This window comes from Manis pentadactyla, chromosome 9, assembly GCF_030020395.1.
Source record: "Manis pentadactyla isolate mManPen7 chromosome 9, mManPen7.hap1, whole genome shotgun sequence".
Classification (NCBI taxonomy): domain Eukaryota; kingdom Metazoa; phylum Chordata; class Mammalia; order Pholidota; family Manidae; genus Manis; species Manis pentadactyla.
The window spans coordinates 28,064,602-28,077,844 of record NC_080027.1 but is presented as its reverse complement, the minus strand read 5'-3'; the positions used below and the strand labels follow the sequence as shown (position 1 = coordinate 28,077,844).

The 13,243-nt window shown below is 44.1% G+C and overlaps 1 protein-coding gene across 1 annotated transcript in view; it reads right to left on the bottom strand.

The window, feature by feature from the left end:
- The window catches only part of RAB38 (RAB38, member RAS oncogene family), a 52,319-nt gene extending 42,367 nt beyond the window's left edge, over positions 1-9,952 (bottom strand). Inside the window, exon 1 of the mRNA XM_036924689.2 lies at positions 9,634-9,952. Coding sequence (XP_036780584.1) covers positions 9,634-9,835 — 202 coding nt within the window. The 5' untranslated portion in view covers positions 9,836-9,952. The remainder of the gene's footprint in view (positions 1-9,633) is intronic.
- Positions 9,953-13,243: the final 3,291 nt, after the last annotated feature.

Below are 13,243 nucleotides of genomic sequence, written 5' to 3'. Positions count from 1 at the left end.
AGATTTAAAAAATTAGTAAATTATTCCTTTAAAATAAATAATGTGTATCTTCTATATGCAGCTTAAACAGTCTATATGACTTATGAAAACTATTGCATTGTTGTATCACATGTTAGGAAATAGAATTAGAGTGGTTAGAAAATAGCATTTGCAACTAGATAAATGTCAGTTCACATCCCAGCACCATCCCTTCCTATCTGTGTGACTTTTGAAAAGGTTTATGTTTTTCTCCCTTGTTTATGTTTTCTAGCCTGTCTAAGCATGGTTCTCTCATCTCTACAATGGGGTTAGTGAGAATATCTAATAAATAAGATCATTGTGAGCAAGAAATAAAATGACACATAAAAATGCATAGCACCAGGCCTGAGACTCAATAAAAAGGGTGGCTATTAATAACACATTATAGTGTATGGGAAAATAGTCCTCCCAACAAATAAGTTAAATCCTTTACTTTCAATTTCACCCTACAGATGAAGTTGAAGTCTGTTTGAATCCTTCACACTATAGATATTTTCTTTGTCTACATTAGCCTGAGAAGGGACATAAGAAGCTACGTTTCATCACTTTCCTTGACTCAGAAAGTTTTATGCAAAAGCAGTTTTATGCAAGGGCTGCTGAGAAAGAAAGGTTAAATAATGCATCAGGATAAGAGAGATTACAAAAAGTAGACTCAGTGCAAAAAAGCAATAATTCTGATTTATGTCAGACATCTGAAACTATTAACTATCCTCTTTTTAAATTCCTTCTATTTCTAAAAACCTGCCCTTGCTTGATTCTCCTCCTACATGGTGCTTTCTCCTTCTTCCCTTTGCTGACTCCACAGTTATTTCATTAAATTATGTAACAAATAACTGTGGCAGGGTCTGCTAAAAATCACGAAGCGTATTTGGAGAGGTGTGAAATCACTCAAACAGAAGGCTAACGAAAAGTGTTACAAGAGGGTAAAGAAAAGTTGCAAGGGATTCGGGAGGAAGGAGTTATCACTGGCAGGAGGGCATTAGGGGAGTCTTTGTAGAGCAACTGCCCTTTCTGGTGGGCCTTAACTGTCAGGTGGGATTTGGATATGTGGAAATAAAGGGAAGGGCATGTGAACCAGCAAGAAGAGCAGGAGGCAGAGTTCAAATGGCCAAATTTGAAGCCTCATCATGATGGATGGTTGGGGGAAATAATATTAGAAATGTTACTGAAGCCAGAGTGTGGGTGACGCTGTGTGCCCCATGCCACACCATCATGCCCTCTTCTTCACTGCATGAACCCCCACCGGGCTGGGTGCCTAATGAATGCAATTAGTTTCATGCCCCAGCGCTTAAGACAACACTAAAACACTTGGTGTTAAAAAACAAGTTTTTAATTCTTCAAATCTTGTCATTAATAGATCAAAGAATTCTGCATTCTGATTCCAGTGCTACCATTGACTAGCTCTCGGCCCTGGGAAACTAATGTGAACCCCCTCTCCACGACTGCTTTTGGAACACAGCTTCCTCATCTGTAACATGAAGGCTTGAGGAGCCCTCAAGTTGTTAACTCCGTGAAAATTACCTTTCGAGAAATTACTACTTCATCTAGTGTACCCCAAAATCATAAAGACGATACAGTTTTGCCATTTGACCTCCAAAGGAGTGACACTTCACTCCAAATCATGAAGACCTTGTTAAATGAAGAAGCACGGCTTTTAAGAATGGTCTTTCAGGTCACTCTCCAGTTTTTAATGGTGAAAAACTAAAGTAGAATGACACTTTAAAGACAGTAATTGCCCCATTTATCAATTCCAAAATGTATGCATTTTTATGTAGTAATGTTTGTAGAATTACAAAGTCTTTCAAACATGAACAAAATTAAGTTTACTTTTTGTTTTATTGAAGAAATTAAAGCAATGATGAAATTAGTTGACTAAAAAACTATTTATTGAACAAAATACTTATTGACCGCCTACTAAGTACCAAGTACTATGCTAGGACCTCAGGTTATAGTTTGGAGGAAAAAAACATTCTAGTGCAGTAGCAGAGGTCTTCTAATCTGGGGTAAGCATGGGACATTATGGGAGCAGAGAAACAGTGTCACCCTTGGTCACAAAGGCTCAATGGAGACTTCCTGAAGAAGGTGAGATGGGTTGAATGATGCAGGACCCATATGAGTTAACTAAGAAGAGGAAAGTTTATTTAGCCAGAAGCAATTAATTATAGCCAGAAGCCATAGCACATTGAAGCCATTGTTAAGATATCTGAAATGGTCAAGACTCAGAGGTATGAGAGATGAGACTGGAATGGGTGACAGAGGCCTGATCATTACAAGGCCTTGAATTTCATGCTAAATAGTTTAGTTTTTAATGCCGAAAGGGATGGGGATCCAAACTGGAGAATATTTGGCTGGGGAATGACATCATGCTGAGAAGTCTCACCTCCATGGATTACAAACTGATGGATGGCAAAGTCTGAGGGAGGGATGGCTGCCACATTAGTTCAGATCAGATGTGGGGAAGACATGGCTACTGAAAGGAGGGATGAAATAGAGCTATTTTTCAGAGTGAAAAGAGAGGATTTGATTAATACCTGAGAGTGGGAAACCAAAGGGAGTGGGGAATGGTGGAAGTTAAAACCTGAGTTACTTCCAAAGAGTAATTTAATACCACATAACTTCCTAACCACATTTTTGAATAACTGAGAAAAATTAATGGATGAACTCAATAATTTGGGAGTCCAGGCTAGAGTCACAGACTTGACCTTGCCAAGGAGATGGAGATTCCTCTAGAACACCAACCTAGAAGATGAGGCTCCTCCCTCAATGGACTAAACCTGATTTCCACCCCAGAAGCAATAGGGCCGCCACATCCTTCTGGGATTATTCATCTCAGAATTGAAGACAGTGAAAGAAATAAATAGGGTACTCAATGGTATGAAAGCTTTGCAGGATTCCCCAAAGATAATCATTACAACTGTAAGAAAGGGCTCTAGGCCTGTTACAAGACAAACTTTTTCAGGTGAGTGATGACTCTAGCATCAGCCCCAGTGACCGCTTAACACCAAACCACTTTTACCGAGCAACCACTGTGTACCTGGTACCATGTTCCACTTGTGGTTGGCCCAGTTTCTTCACCTACAAGACTGCAAACAATAAGACGTATTTGCCAGAATCCCTGTGGTGTTTAAACTGTAAAAATGGCTTTGAAAAATTGATGAACGTAAGGAGTTACCACTCTTAACCTTTGGTTTGGCATATACATCCTTTGCTAATGTGCCTCAGCTCCCCCTCTCCCCCTCCCCCTCACATGCTCTAACGTCTAGCTGTGCCAGAATACCCACTGTCCTCACCAGAGCGCCTCTCCTCCATGCCATGGCTACAGTAGGTGCCCTGTTCTGGCTCTCTTTTAGCACCTGACACTTCCCATTCAGAGCACTTACCAAACAATGATTAAATAATCATCTCCATGATTATCTTTGAATACCTTTATGCCCCAACAGACTATCAGATTCCACAAGCACAAAGACTGATCCATTTTGCCCATCCCTAAATCCCTCTGCTTATCAAGTGAATGAATAAATGTTCCCCTGCAAGATCTTACCCTTCTCAAATCCTCAACTTTTAAAACGATGTTTTAAGTGAAATGCAGTAAAATAAAATTTAAAAATTGAGAATCATGTCTACCCTCAATGAGAGTAACTGACAACAAAGCTGCAGTGATATTCTAGAAAGTCAAGGCAAACACAGTGGTGCTCAAGACCAATGAGATGCTCAGGAGCTACTGGCTTGAGGTAGCTCACAATTTTAACATTAGATCATGCTGCATCGCTTTTGATGTGATCATATCCCAGTCAGGCTTCTAGGATTCCAGTCACTTCTTCCTTGCTAGGACTTCATGGAGTCTTTCCTCAGTAGCTCTGTCTTAGAGTCTATCCTCCTTCTAGTCATCATCCCCTCCTATCACCTCTTCCTCACTACTTAATTATTCTTATCATGATATATCTAATCTACAGGCAATGGGGAGCCACCAAAGTGGAGTTCTGGGAAGACACACTTGACCTTGGCACACATATGAACTGCAATAGAAAGAGACCAGAATTAGCCAGGTGGCTATGACAGCAGAATAGGTGAGTAATATCACCGTCCCTGGTCTAGGGCAGTGGCAGAGAAGCATAGTCACTATTTGACTTGGAGGCTGATGGCTTGTGAGGGTCAAAGAAGGAGAAAAGAAGGCAGAGCCTTCAAGTCTAAGTGTCTGGGTATAGGTAATATATTTAACAAGAACTAGGAAGTCCCGTGTGTGAGAAAATGTGTCTAGTTTAGACTTACAAAGAGCATCCTTTACTACTTATTATAAGGGATAATTGTGATGTTCTCCACATTCCTTTGTTGTTATTGTATATTTTCTTTTGTATATTCCAATTTTGCTACTTTTGGGCATATATTACTTTATTAATAGAAAAAAAAAATTCTTATTTTCTATGCAACTTTGCTAAGACATATTGATCTTGCAACATATGTGAGATATAAAGGAGATGCCCAGCAGGAAGATGAAACTGTAGGTCTGAAGCTCGTGAGAGGTCAAGGTTACACGCACATTTTTGGAGCCATCTGCATATTTAAAGACATGGAAATGCATGAAATCCTTAAGAGAAGGAGACAGAATTAAAGAGGGCTAGCAGATGACCTTCCGTCGCAAGTTGCACAGCCCTGAATTCACTCAGAGGGAGTAGGTGGTGCGAGGTAAGAGCACAGGAAATATCACACTAGCTAGAGGCTTTGTCCAGCCTGCTGGGGTTTAATCTCAGAGAGTGGATGTATGTGCTGTGGACAGAAATCCCTCTGCACCATCAGTTACCAATATCCACACACTTTACTCACTGTTACAGTAATTTGCTTTTGTGCTGTCATGCCCACTACACTGTGAACTTCTCAAGAATCAAGTCTTATTCAATTCCTTACCTTTCTTTGGTTTCCCCTTCCCTACCAGAGTGCCTAACACATACCAGGTATTTAATATACACAGTTGCTGAAGAAACCAAGCACCACATAGGAGCTCCTCCTCCCTATTTCCCTCCTCTCAAATGACTTTGCTTTCCTGGTCAGCTGCAATGTGCTCGCCTGTCAGAACTAGTCCACATGCCTCATGCCCATGTGTCTGTGACACATGGAGACTCCAACAATTATCCTGCAAGAAGCCCTCAGTGCTTTTCCATACATCCCTCACCCTACTTTGAAAGTTCACCAATTTGCTTGGTGTACATATTCTTCACCTGTATGTACACAGTATTTCACCCATGCGGTATTTGGAAAATCTATAATTAGTCAGGTTAGAAACAAGGCAATAACCTGCCCAGCAGAGAGGAGTCAAGACTTAGCATGAGTTTTTGTTTGTTTGTTTGACATAGTGGTTGCCAAATTTACCTCTTACTATACATAGATATTTACATAGATATATACATAGAAATTTAAGACGCTTCTTCTAAAATGCCTTAGAGAATTAGTCATTTAGAAATAGATACTGAAGAGATGGTCCAAATCTCACGACGTGGAAGCATTTTACAAACTCTGAAGCAATGCACCGCTGTGACCCAAATGACTCTCCCAGCCCCCAGTCTGGGGAGTCAGTGTCCCCGGGCACCTGACTCTAGACCCAGGCTGCCTCCCTCTGTCATCCTGCCTGTTGGTTAGTTAACATCCTCCAAGACTTCTTTGTCACGTGGCTTAGCAGGTAAAGTTAGTACAGATGTGCCCTGCAGGGAACTGTTTATCTTAAAAGTCAGGTATTACCTATTTAGAGTCATTTATTATTTAGTAGAGCCTTGTAGTGAACATTTTGCATGGTGAGGAAGTAAAGAAATTTAGTAAGTAAGGAAATTGTAATAAGCTGCCTTGTACTTCTTGGACACAGAATATACTAGAGCTGACAGAGGCCGCAAGAGATGACAGACTACAAATACGGGTAATCACAGCAAAATGAAACAAATGCCACCGTACAGATGTGGTAACTAAAGTCCAACAAGGTTTCATGGCTTGCCCATGAACTTACATTTTTAAGTATCTATAGTTTAGAATATATTTAGAATATGTCTAAAGTATTCTATTTTTAAATTGTGGAAAGTAAAGTAAAGATGTTAGGAATTTGAGGCTGGACTTGAAGGCCAGGTTTCAAATTCCAGCAGTACCGCTTAACCAGGTATTTGACTGGAAAATTAGAAATTAAATATGTGTGGACAATTGTTAAGAGCAGATGCTTGAAGAAATGCCAGCTACTATTACTATGACTGTCCCAGGTCCTGCAGCTGGGTCCCAAAGTTCATCAAGAGTTCTAGACAAAATTGTATGTTTCTCTTTGAATCTGCTAATGGAGTAGTTATACAATTACTTTTTATAACAAATTATATAATAAATATATGTATATGCTAATGGAGTATCAGGACTTGGAAAAGTACAGGAAAGGAAAGTCTCGAATGTCAACTTTTTGATTGCTTTTTTCCTGATAAGTCTATAAAAAGAGAAGACCCTATAACCAAGAACTAAATTTTCAGAAATAGATTTTCATTTGAGTTCTTTCTACTAACTGCACAGTGGTACTGACTCAAAATCCAAAACCGTATTAGAAATAGGAAGAAGGTGGCCAGGCTAAGGGGACGAGGGCACAAACCCAGTGGCCAACTGTGCCCCAAGCAATCTCAGGCCTGCGGTTATAAAGAGCATGGCCTGACTGCAAGTCAGACCGATCTGGGTGAAATCCAGCTCTGCTACTTATGAGGTAGGTGGCCTTGAGCAAAAGGAGTTAATTTCTTTGAGCCCAGAGCTGACGCAGCTGCTCCTCTGTGGTAGGATCACGAGACCAGGGCCACTGCCTTCCCCGCTGGGGCTTGTGGGATTCATCACAGTGGGTTCAAGGCCTATTTCAAAGCACTGAAAGTCACTTTTTGGAGTCTTTCAGGAGCTGACTGGCTAGTCTAAGTGGCGACAAGAGGTGTATCATGGGAATTAGTTGGACAAATAAGGCCGTTCTTGGCCTTGCACCAAATGAGTATCAAAAGTCTAACTGGGCACAGATTCCCTCTATAGCAAACGGACCTGATATCCTGTCGGGATGGATCCCCTCTATCTCATTCACATTCCCAACCCTCTCCAAGTGAGACCCACCAGCCTTTACTACCTATTCTTTTCAAACACACCCAGAGTTGAGTGCAAAGGAGACAGAAGCATTCCCTTGTCTGCACAGACAGGCGGAGTTGAAGGTATGATAAGGTACATCTGGCTGACTGGAGTCTAAGTGGGCCATTGTGGCTGGAGTTCATAGGAACTCATTCCTCACAGAGCTACTGATACAGCCTGAAACGCCTCACTACTATGTTCCACTCCTCCTTTCCCACAGTGGCCCAGCTCCCCCCAACCAGCTTTGCCTGCTGCTCAATTTCTGATCAGCCCACAGGGCCTTCGGGCTGGACACTGCCAAACACAGGTTACCATTGAACATCAGAGCCCTGGTAAAAGAAGCTCCCCTCTCGAGATGTTGCTCACAACCATATCTGTAGAACTGACTTTCCAGGTCTCCTCAGATTTCTTATTCATAGACTTGTGTAACTACAGCCTCCATGGCAGCTTCAGTCCAGAACTGTGGCTCAGGAGCATTTCTAAGCTAGGGAGTTAAATGGTTCATGACATGCTATAATATGGATAAAGCTGAAAAATTGTGCTGGGTGTTTGGGAACAGATTCTATGTGTAACATAAGAAATTATCATTTATTAGGATTTAATCAGCACATTTAGCTCACGTTCTTCTTGCCTAGCATTTATACATGCTCAAAAAGAAAAATGGTAGCTAGCGTAGCAATAGTCCTTGCAGCTCTCCTAGGCAGTAGGTACTGTTGCCTTTAGATAGCATCTACGGGTTGCTCACCTCTCAGTTGCTGGGTGAAAGCATACTGCTTAATTTATAGAAAAGGAAACCAAGACCAAGAGGTTGGGGAACTTGCCTAAAATTGCCCAAGACATATGGATAAAAAAACAGAGATCCAGATAGAGGGAGTTCAACTCTGGAATTGAAGCTCTTAATCCCTATGCCCTTCTATCCTCCCTGTTAGGTGAGGACACCAAGACCCACAGAGATTATATAATGTGCCCAAGGTTGCATCCTTAATCGCATTTCAACAGAAGTCAAAATTACAGCTGTATCCCCTTTCGCACAATAAACTAATTCTAAACCTGAGTCCTGGAGACTTCAGCACAGCCAGAAGAGTTTTCAGACATTAAAACATGCAGCAACAAAGTGTACAGACTCAGTAGATTCTCTAGATGAAAAGCCCAGTCAGATAGTGGCTGACGACATCTGGTCTCCAATAGCCCCTGTGCTGCAAAAGCTGCTGAAGATGACTCCAAATGCATTAATCTGTCCACAGGCCAAAGTGTTATCACAAGACCCAGCAGTTCATGACTAAAGAGACACTGGCGTCCCCAGAACCACAAAAGCCCTTTCAAAAATGTTGCACATTTGCAGTCCGTTTATGCCATGATAAAGTGTTTCCAGTCAAATGCACTAGCCAAAATGAACCTGTTTTCTGAAAAAGAAGTGGCCGGTGGTTTGGGTCCTGAACTTTATAAAGGTTCCCAGTACCACAGACCATGAAATGGTCAGAGGTGAAATGGGAATGTTTGAAGTGGTTCACAAAGAATCCCAGAGGACCTTAAAACTTGTGAGCAGGAAGCTCCCTGAGCTGTCATTGTCCAACCCTGCCCACTTACAGGGATGCAACTGAGCTGAAGGGACTTGTTTGAAGCCACTGAGTTGGTGAGGGAGTGGCGGAGTCAGGATCTGTAATGAGGGGTTGGACACACCCAGATTGCAAACAGCCTCAGTCCAAGGAGGACTCACTCTTGGAGTAGACCCTTTGCACCTCTGCATTTGACTAGGCCTGAGTCTTGGTACAAACCCTCAGAGTTAAATTCTGATACCAAACATTGTAAAGAAGCTTCCCATTTTCTGGATCTCTCGGTGAAAACTTTATAGAGTCAAGTCAAGAAATCTTGTGGCCAATGTTATAGACCTTTAGACAAAAGTGGCCCTAAAATATATACATACATATATATATAAATAATATGTATGTGCGTGTATATATATATATACATATATATATATATGTGTATATATATATATATATATATATAGGAATAAAGGGAGTGATTAAAAGCAGGAATTGCTAACTGCTCTAGCCTAGAACTCTCCTGGTTCCTGCTGCTAACCAGTCTTGGGGTTTCCCCCAGGGTCGCCCAGCACGGAAGGGCTGGTGTGACACTCAGGGCCGAGTCACCAGCAGGCTTGCCCAGGCCCTGAAAATGAACTGGAGACTGAGAACTGAATGCCTGTCCAGATAGTCTCCTTCTGGGTCCCAGGGGAGGCCCGCGCTGGGCCAAGAGATCCCAGGGGAAGGTGTGGGAGGGAGTTAAAGCAACAGCCCCAAAGCGCCAGAGAATGTACCTGAAGTTTCTGCGAGAGAGAAAAACTTTTTTGTTTTCTTTAAAACCAAGTTTCCAAACCACCAGGAAAGTCTTGGGGCTCAGCGCCCCAGCGATCTGGGTCTCCCACTCGGCTGCAAAAATGCCCCAGGACTTGAGCCCGACTGTGAGGTGCTCCGGCCCCCGCCCCCCTCCGCGGGAGCTCACCTGCGATGTCCCAGAGCTGCAGGCGCACCACGGTCTCCGGGTCCCAATGCAGCACCTTGAGCGCGAAGTCCACGCCGATGGTGGCCCGGTAGTGCGAGGAGAAGTTCTGGTGCACGTAGCGCTTGATGATGCTGGTCTTGCCCACGCCCAGGTCGCCGATCACCAGCAGCTTGTACAGGTGCTCCTTGTGCGGGGCCTGCATCCTGGCGGCCGGCCGGGCGTGCGGGGCTGTGCGGGCCGGGGAAGCGCAGCGGGAGCCTGGACGGGAGCGAGCCTCCGCGAGCAAGTGAGAGAGCGAGGGAGACGAGGCGGAGGGGCGGGGGCCGAGCGGCGGAACTCCTCCTGGGAGCCGGAGAAACGCCCAGACCGGCGCCCGGGGGTTAACCCTCCTTCCCCCCGCGCCGCGCCGCCTGCAGAGGGGCGGAGACGGGAGCGACTCCCGGGGCAGGGAAGTAGGGGGCTCGCGTGAGAATGCCTGCTGCCGGGCTCCTTCCTACCGCGCTTGGCAGTTTCCGAAGACCGTTCTCCTCTGTGACCCTGGCCACAAAGCTGTGAGGTGTGGGTTTTATTTCCCATGTTTTGTGTGCAAGAAAACCGAGTGACAAAAAAGTTCAGTGAATGGAGGTGGGTGATAGCCAGCGACAAGCCCTGCTGAACTCCAGGCTCTTGGGGTCCCGTCCCACACTGGAGAGAGTTTGGAACAGAGGCGGCGGGATAATAGTTTCAGGAGGCACCACACATGGGCTTGGGCCTGGGTGGCCTGGTTTTTGAGCAACCTTGGGCAAGTTGTTTGAGGTGCCCCAGCCCCTTCCTTCCTCAGTGACCTGGTAATGGTGACCCAGACCTATGGAGTGTGAACACTGACCTCATTCACACCTAGTCACCCATTAATGGCCTAAGGAGGGGGATAAATGGCCTGAAAATGCTGAGGGCGTTCTTGGCTTTTAGCCTCCTCTTCTATCCTAAAAGCTCTGAGCAGCATTGAAAGACAATTTAAACAGAGGGTCAGATTTTTTTTAAGTGCTAATAATAGCAAGCAATTATCCAGCACTGCTTTGTGCCAGTTTTTAATCCATATGTCACTTAATCACCCCAGCATTCTTCAAAAGCATTATGCTTCCCATTTTAGAGTTGAGGAAACTAAGGCCTGGCACATTTTAAGTAACGTACCCAGGGTCAAAACACCAGTAAGGAAAAGCCAAGTTACAAGTCAGTTTTCTGTATCGAAGAGTTTGTTTTTTCCATTCATTCTTTTCACCAATATGTATTTGTGCTTGAGATGAAGCAAAAATAACACAGCTTCCTGGTCTCAAAACCTTTACCATTTTGAGGGAGGAGACAAACAAAAATAAGTAAGTGCAACTTGTAATGTATTAGTTGGTGACAAAATTCGGTGGGAAAAGGGGTATGATGAGTTGGAATGGGGTTGGCCTTTTAGATAGGGTGGCCAGGGACGGCCTCACTGAGAGGGTAACAATTCAGTAAAAACCTGAAGTTCGTGAGGAAGTGACACACAGATCCAGGGATAAGCATCCATTACCAAAATGGTTCTATGGCACGTGATTGAACAATGTCCACATTATCCCATTTCATGTTTCCAGTTGTCTTAAGAAGTGGAGTATTTTTTTCAACTTATAGGTAAGGAAACCAAGACAGAAAGCAGCTTTCCCAAAACCACACAATGTGTTAGAACTGGGATTTAAAAACAGGCGTGGGTGAAACGGAGAATGGAAGATCTGGCATGCCCATTGGCTTTCTGCCTTTGTCTGACATTACACATGCTACTGTTCAGTCTCCACAAGCCCCTAACAAGCAGAGGGATGCCCTAGATGCCTGACCTGGACAAATCACATAACTTCTCTAAGCTTCAGTTTCCACACCAACCAAATGAGAATAATATCTACCTTTTAGAGCTGTTGATAAGATTTTATATATATATATATATAATAAAATGCTAAGCCTATAGTAAGTGCTCAATAAATGACAGCTATTAATATCAAATGAGGGACAAGCTTTCACACCATGTTCTTGGATGTACACACTGTGACCAGGCACTATATCTTATCAGCTCTCTGTCCCCTCAGACAGTAGTATCTCAGAAGCTTTGCTCATAATGGGCACTCAGTGACAGTGTGTGGAATTGTATTGGTTTGTGTTTCTTGGGCGCTTTGACAGGCAGGCATCATTCCTTCATTTCTACCCACACAGGGACACACCAGGAAGATTAAAGCTAACAAGTGAGCCAAGTATTCCACCTGACTAGAGTATTGGCCAACATTGTGGCTTCACTTGGCAGGGAGGGGCATTCAGGAACCCTGCTTAAGCCATTCTTAGAGCCCACAAAATGAGAAATGATGACAAGACCCTCCCAGATTTAAAATCCTGCTTCTGCAGATCTGAAAGACACATTTGGTCTGGGCAAGGAGCTAATTAATAGGGGTAGAAATAAGGAGCAGGTAGAAGTTTGAGAGCTAACGTAAGCCAGCCCTCAGTGTTATGCCTGCCCCAACCTCTCTGCAGGCCCCAGCCTGTTCTCCCAGCCAAGTCCAGGCTGAGTCACCTTCAACTCACCTGGCTCCTCTTCTGATCAGAAGCATGTTGGAGCAGCAAGCATTTAGATTTGGTGACTGGGTCAGGAAGGCCAAGATTCAGGTTTTTCTGGGACCTGAAGCTTGTAGTATCAGTGGGGATGGGGGGGTGAAGGATGGAGGGGTGCCTCTTTAAGTGAAAGAATGCAAAATGTAGAAACAGGTCCTGAAGCTTCAGCATTACTGCTTCTTGGGGGGGGGGGATAGGCGATCCCTGTCAGGACAGAGGCCAACCATGGTGAGCGAGCTCCCTGGCAGCAAGTATTGCAGTTTATTTCCAGAGTTACTCATTTAGATCTTGTGACAGTTCTTTACAGTGGGAAGAAATTACTCTGGGTTTGTATTTTTTAAATCTTTTAGACTGAAGTGGCTTGGTGAGCACCACAGCTAGCAGTTCAGCAAAATCCTGAAAGACCCTGAGTAAAATGAGGGGGTTGGGTTGCAAGATCTCTAGAGAGCACTTTTGACTATAAAACATCAGAAGTCTGGGGCTTCTGCACATCTTCCAGCAGGCGTGACACCCCAGCCAATTCTAATCACCCCCACAATGGGACAATTACCCCAGAGATGGAGTTCTTTATGCTGCACTCCATTGCCACCTCCCCGCAGTGGGCAAATGTATTTGAGAGAAAGGCTGTGAAAAGGCCATTTCAAAACAGACCTGCCATAGTTCTCTTCTGGTTTCATGGCTCCAACCTCTGCTCAGCTGCTGCCCACTTATCCCAACATAAGGGCTCCCCAAGCACCTTTTTGGAGAGCAAAGCTTTCTGCAGTCCCCTGCTTTGCTTTGAACTTCTTTCCTTCACTCAGAATGAGGCTGCCAACAGGAAACCAGGTGGCTGGTGACAGAACATGAAATAGATTCAGGCTAGAGCATCTTTAGAGGAAAAGGACATTAGCAAACAGGTACACCATCCTTGCCTCCTGTTCTCCCTTTCACTCCAGGTTATGAAGCTTCAGGAGAACCCTCCTGCCCTCCAGAGAGAAGGACCACAGCAATCCTCCCAGCAGTCACACAGAGC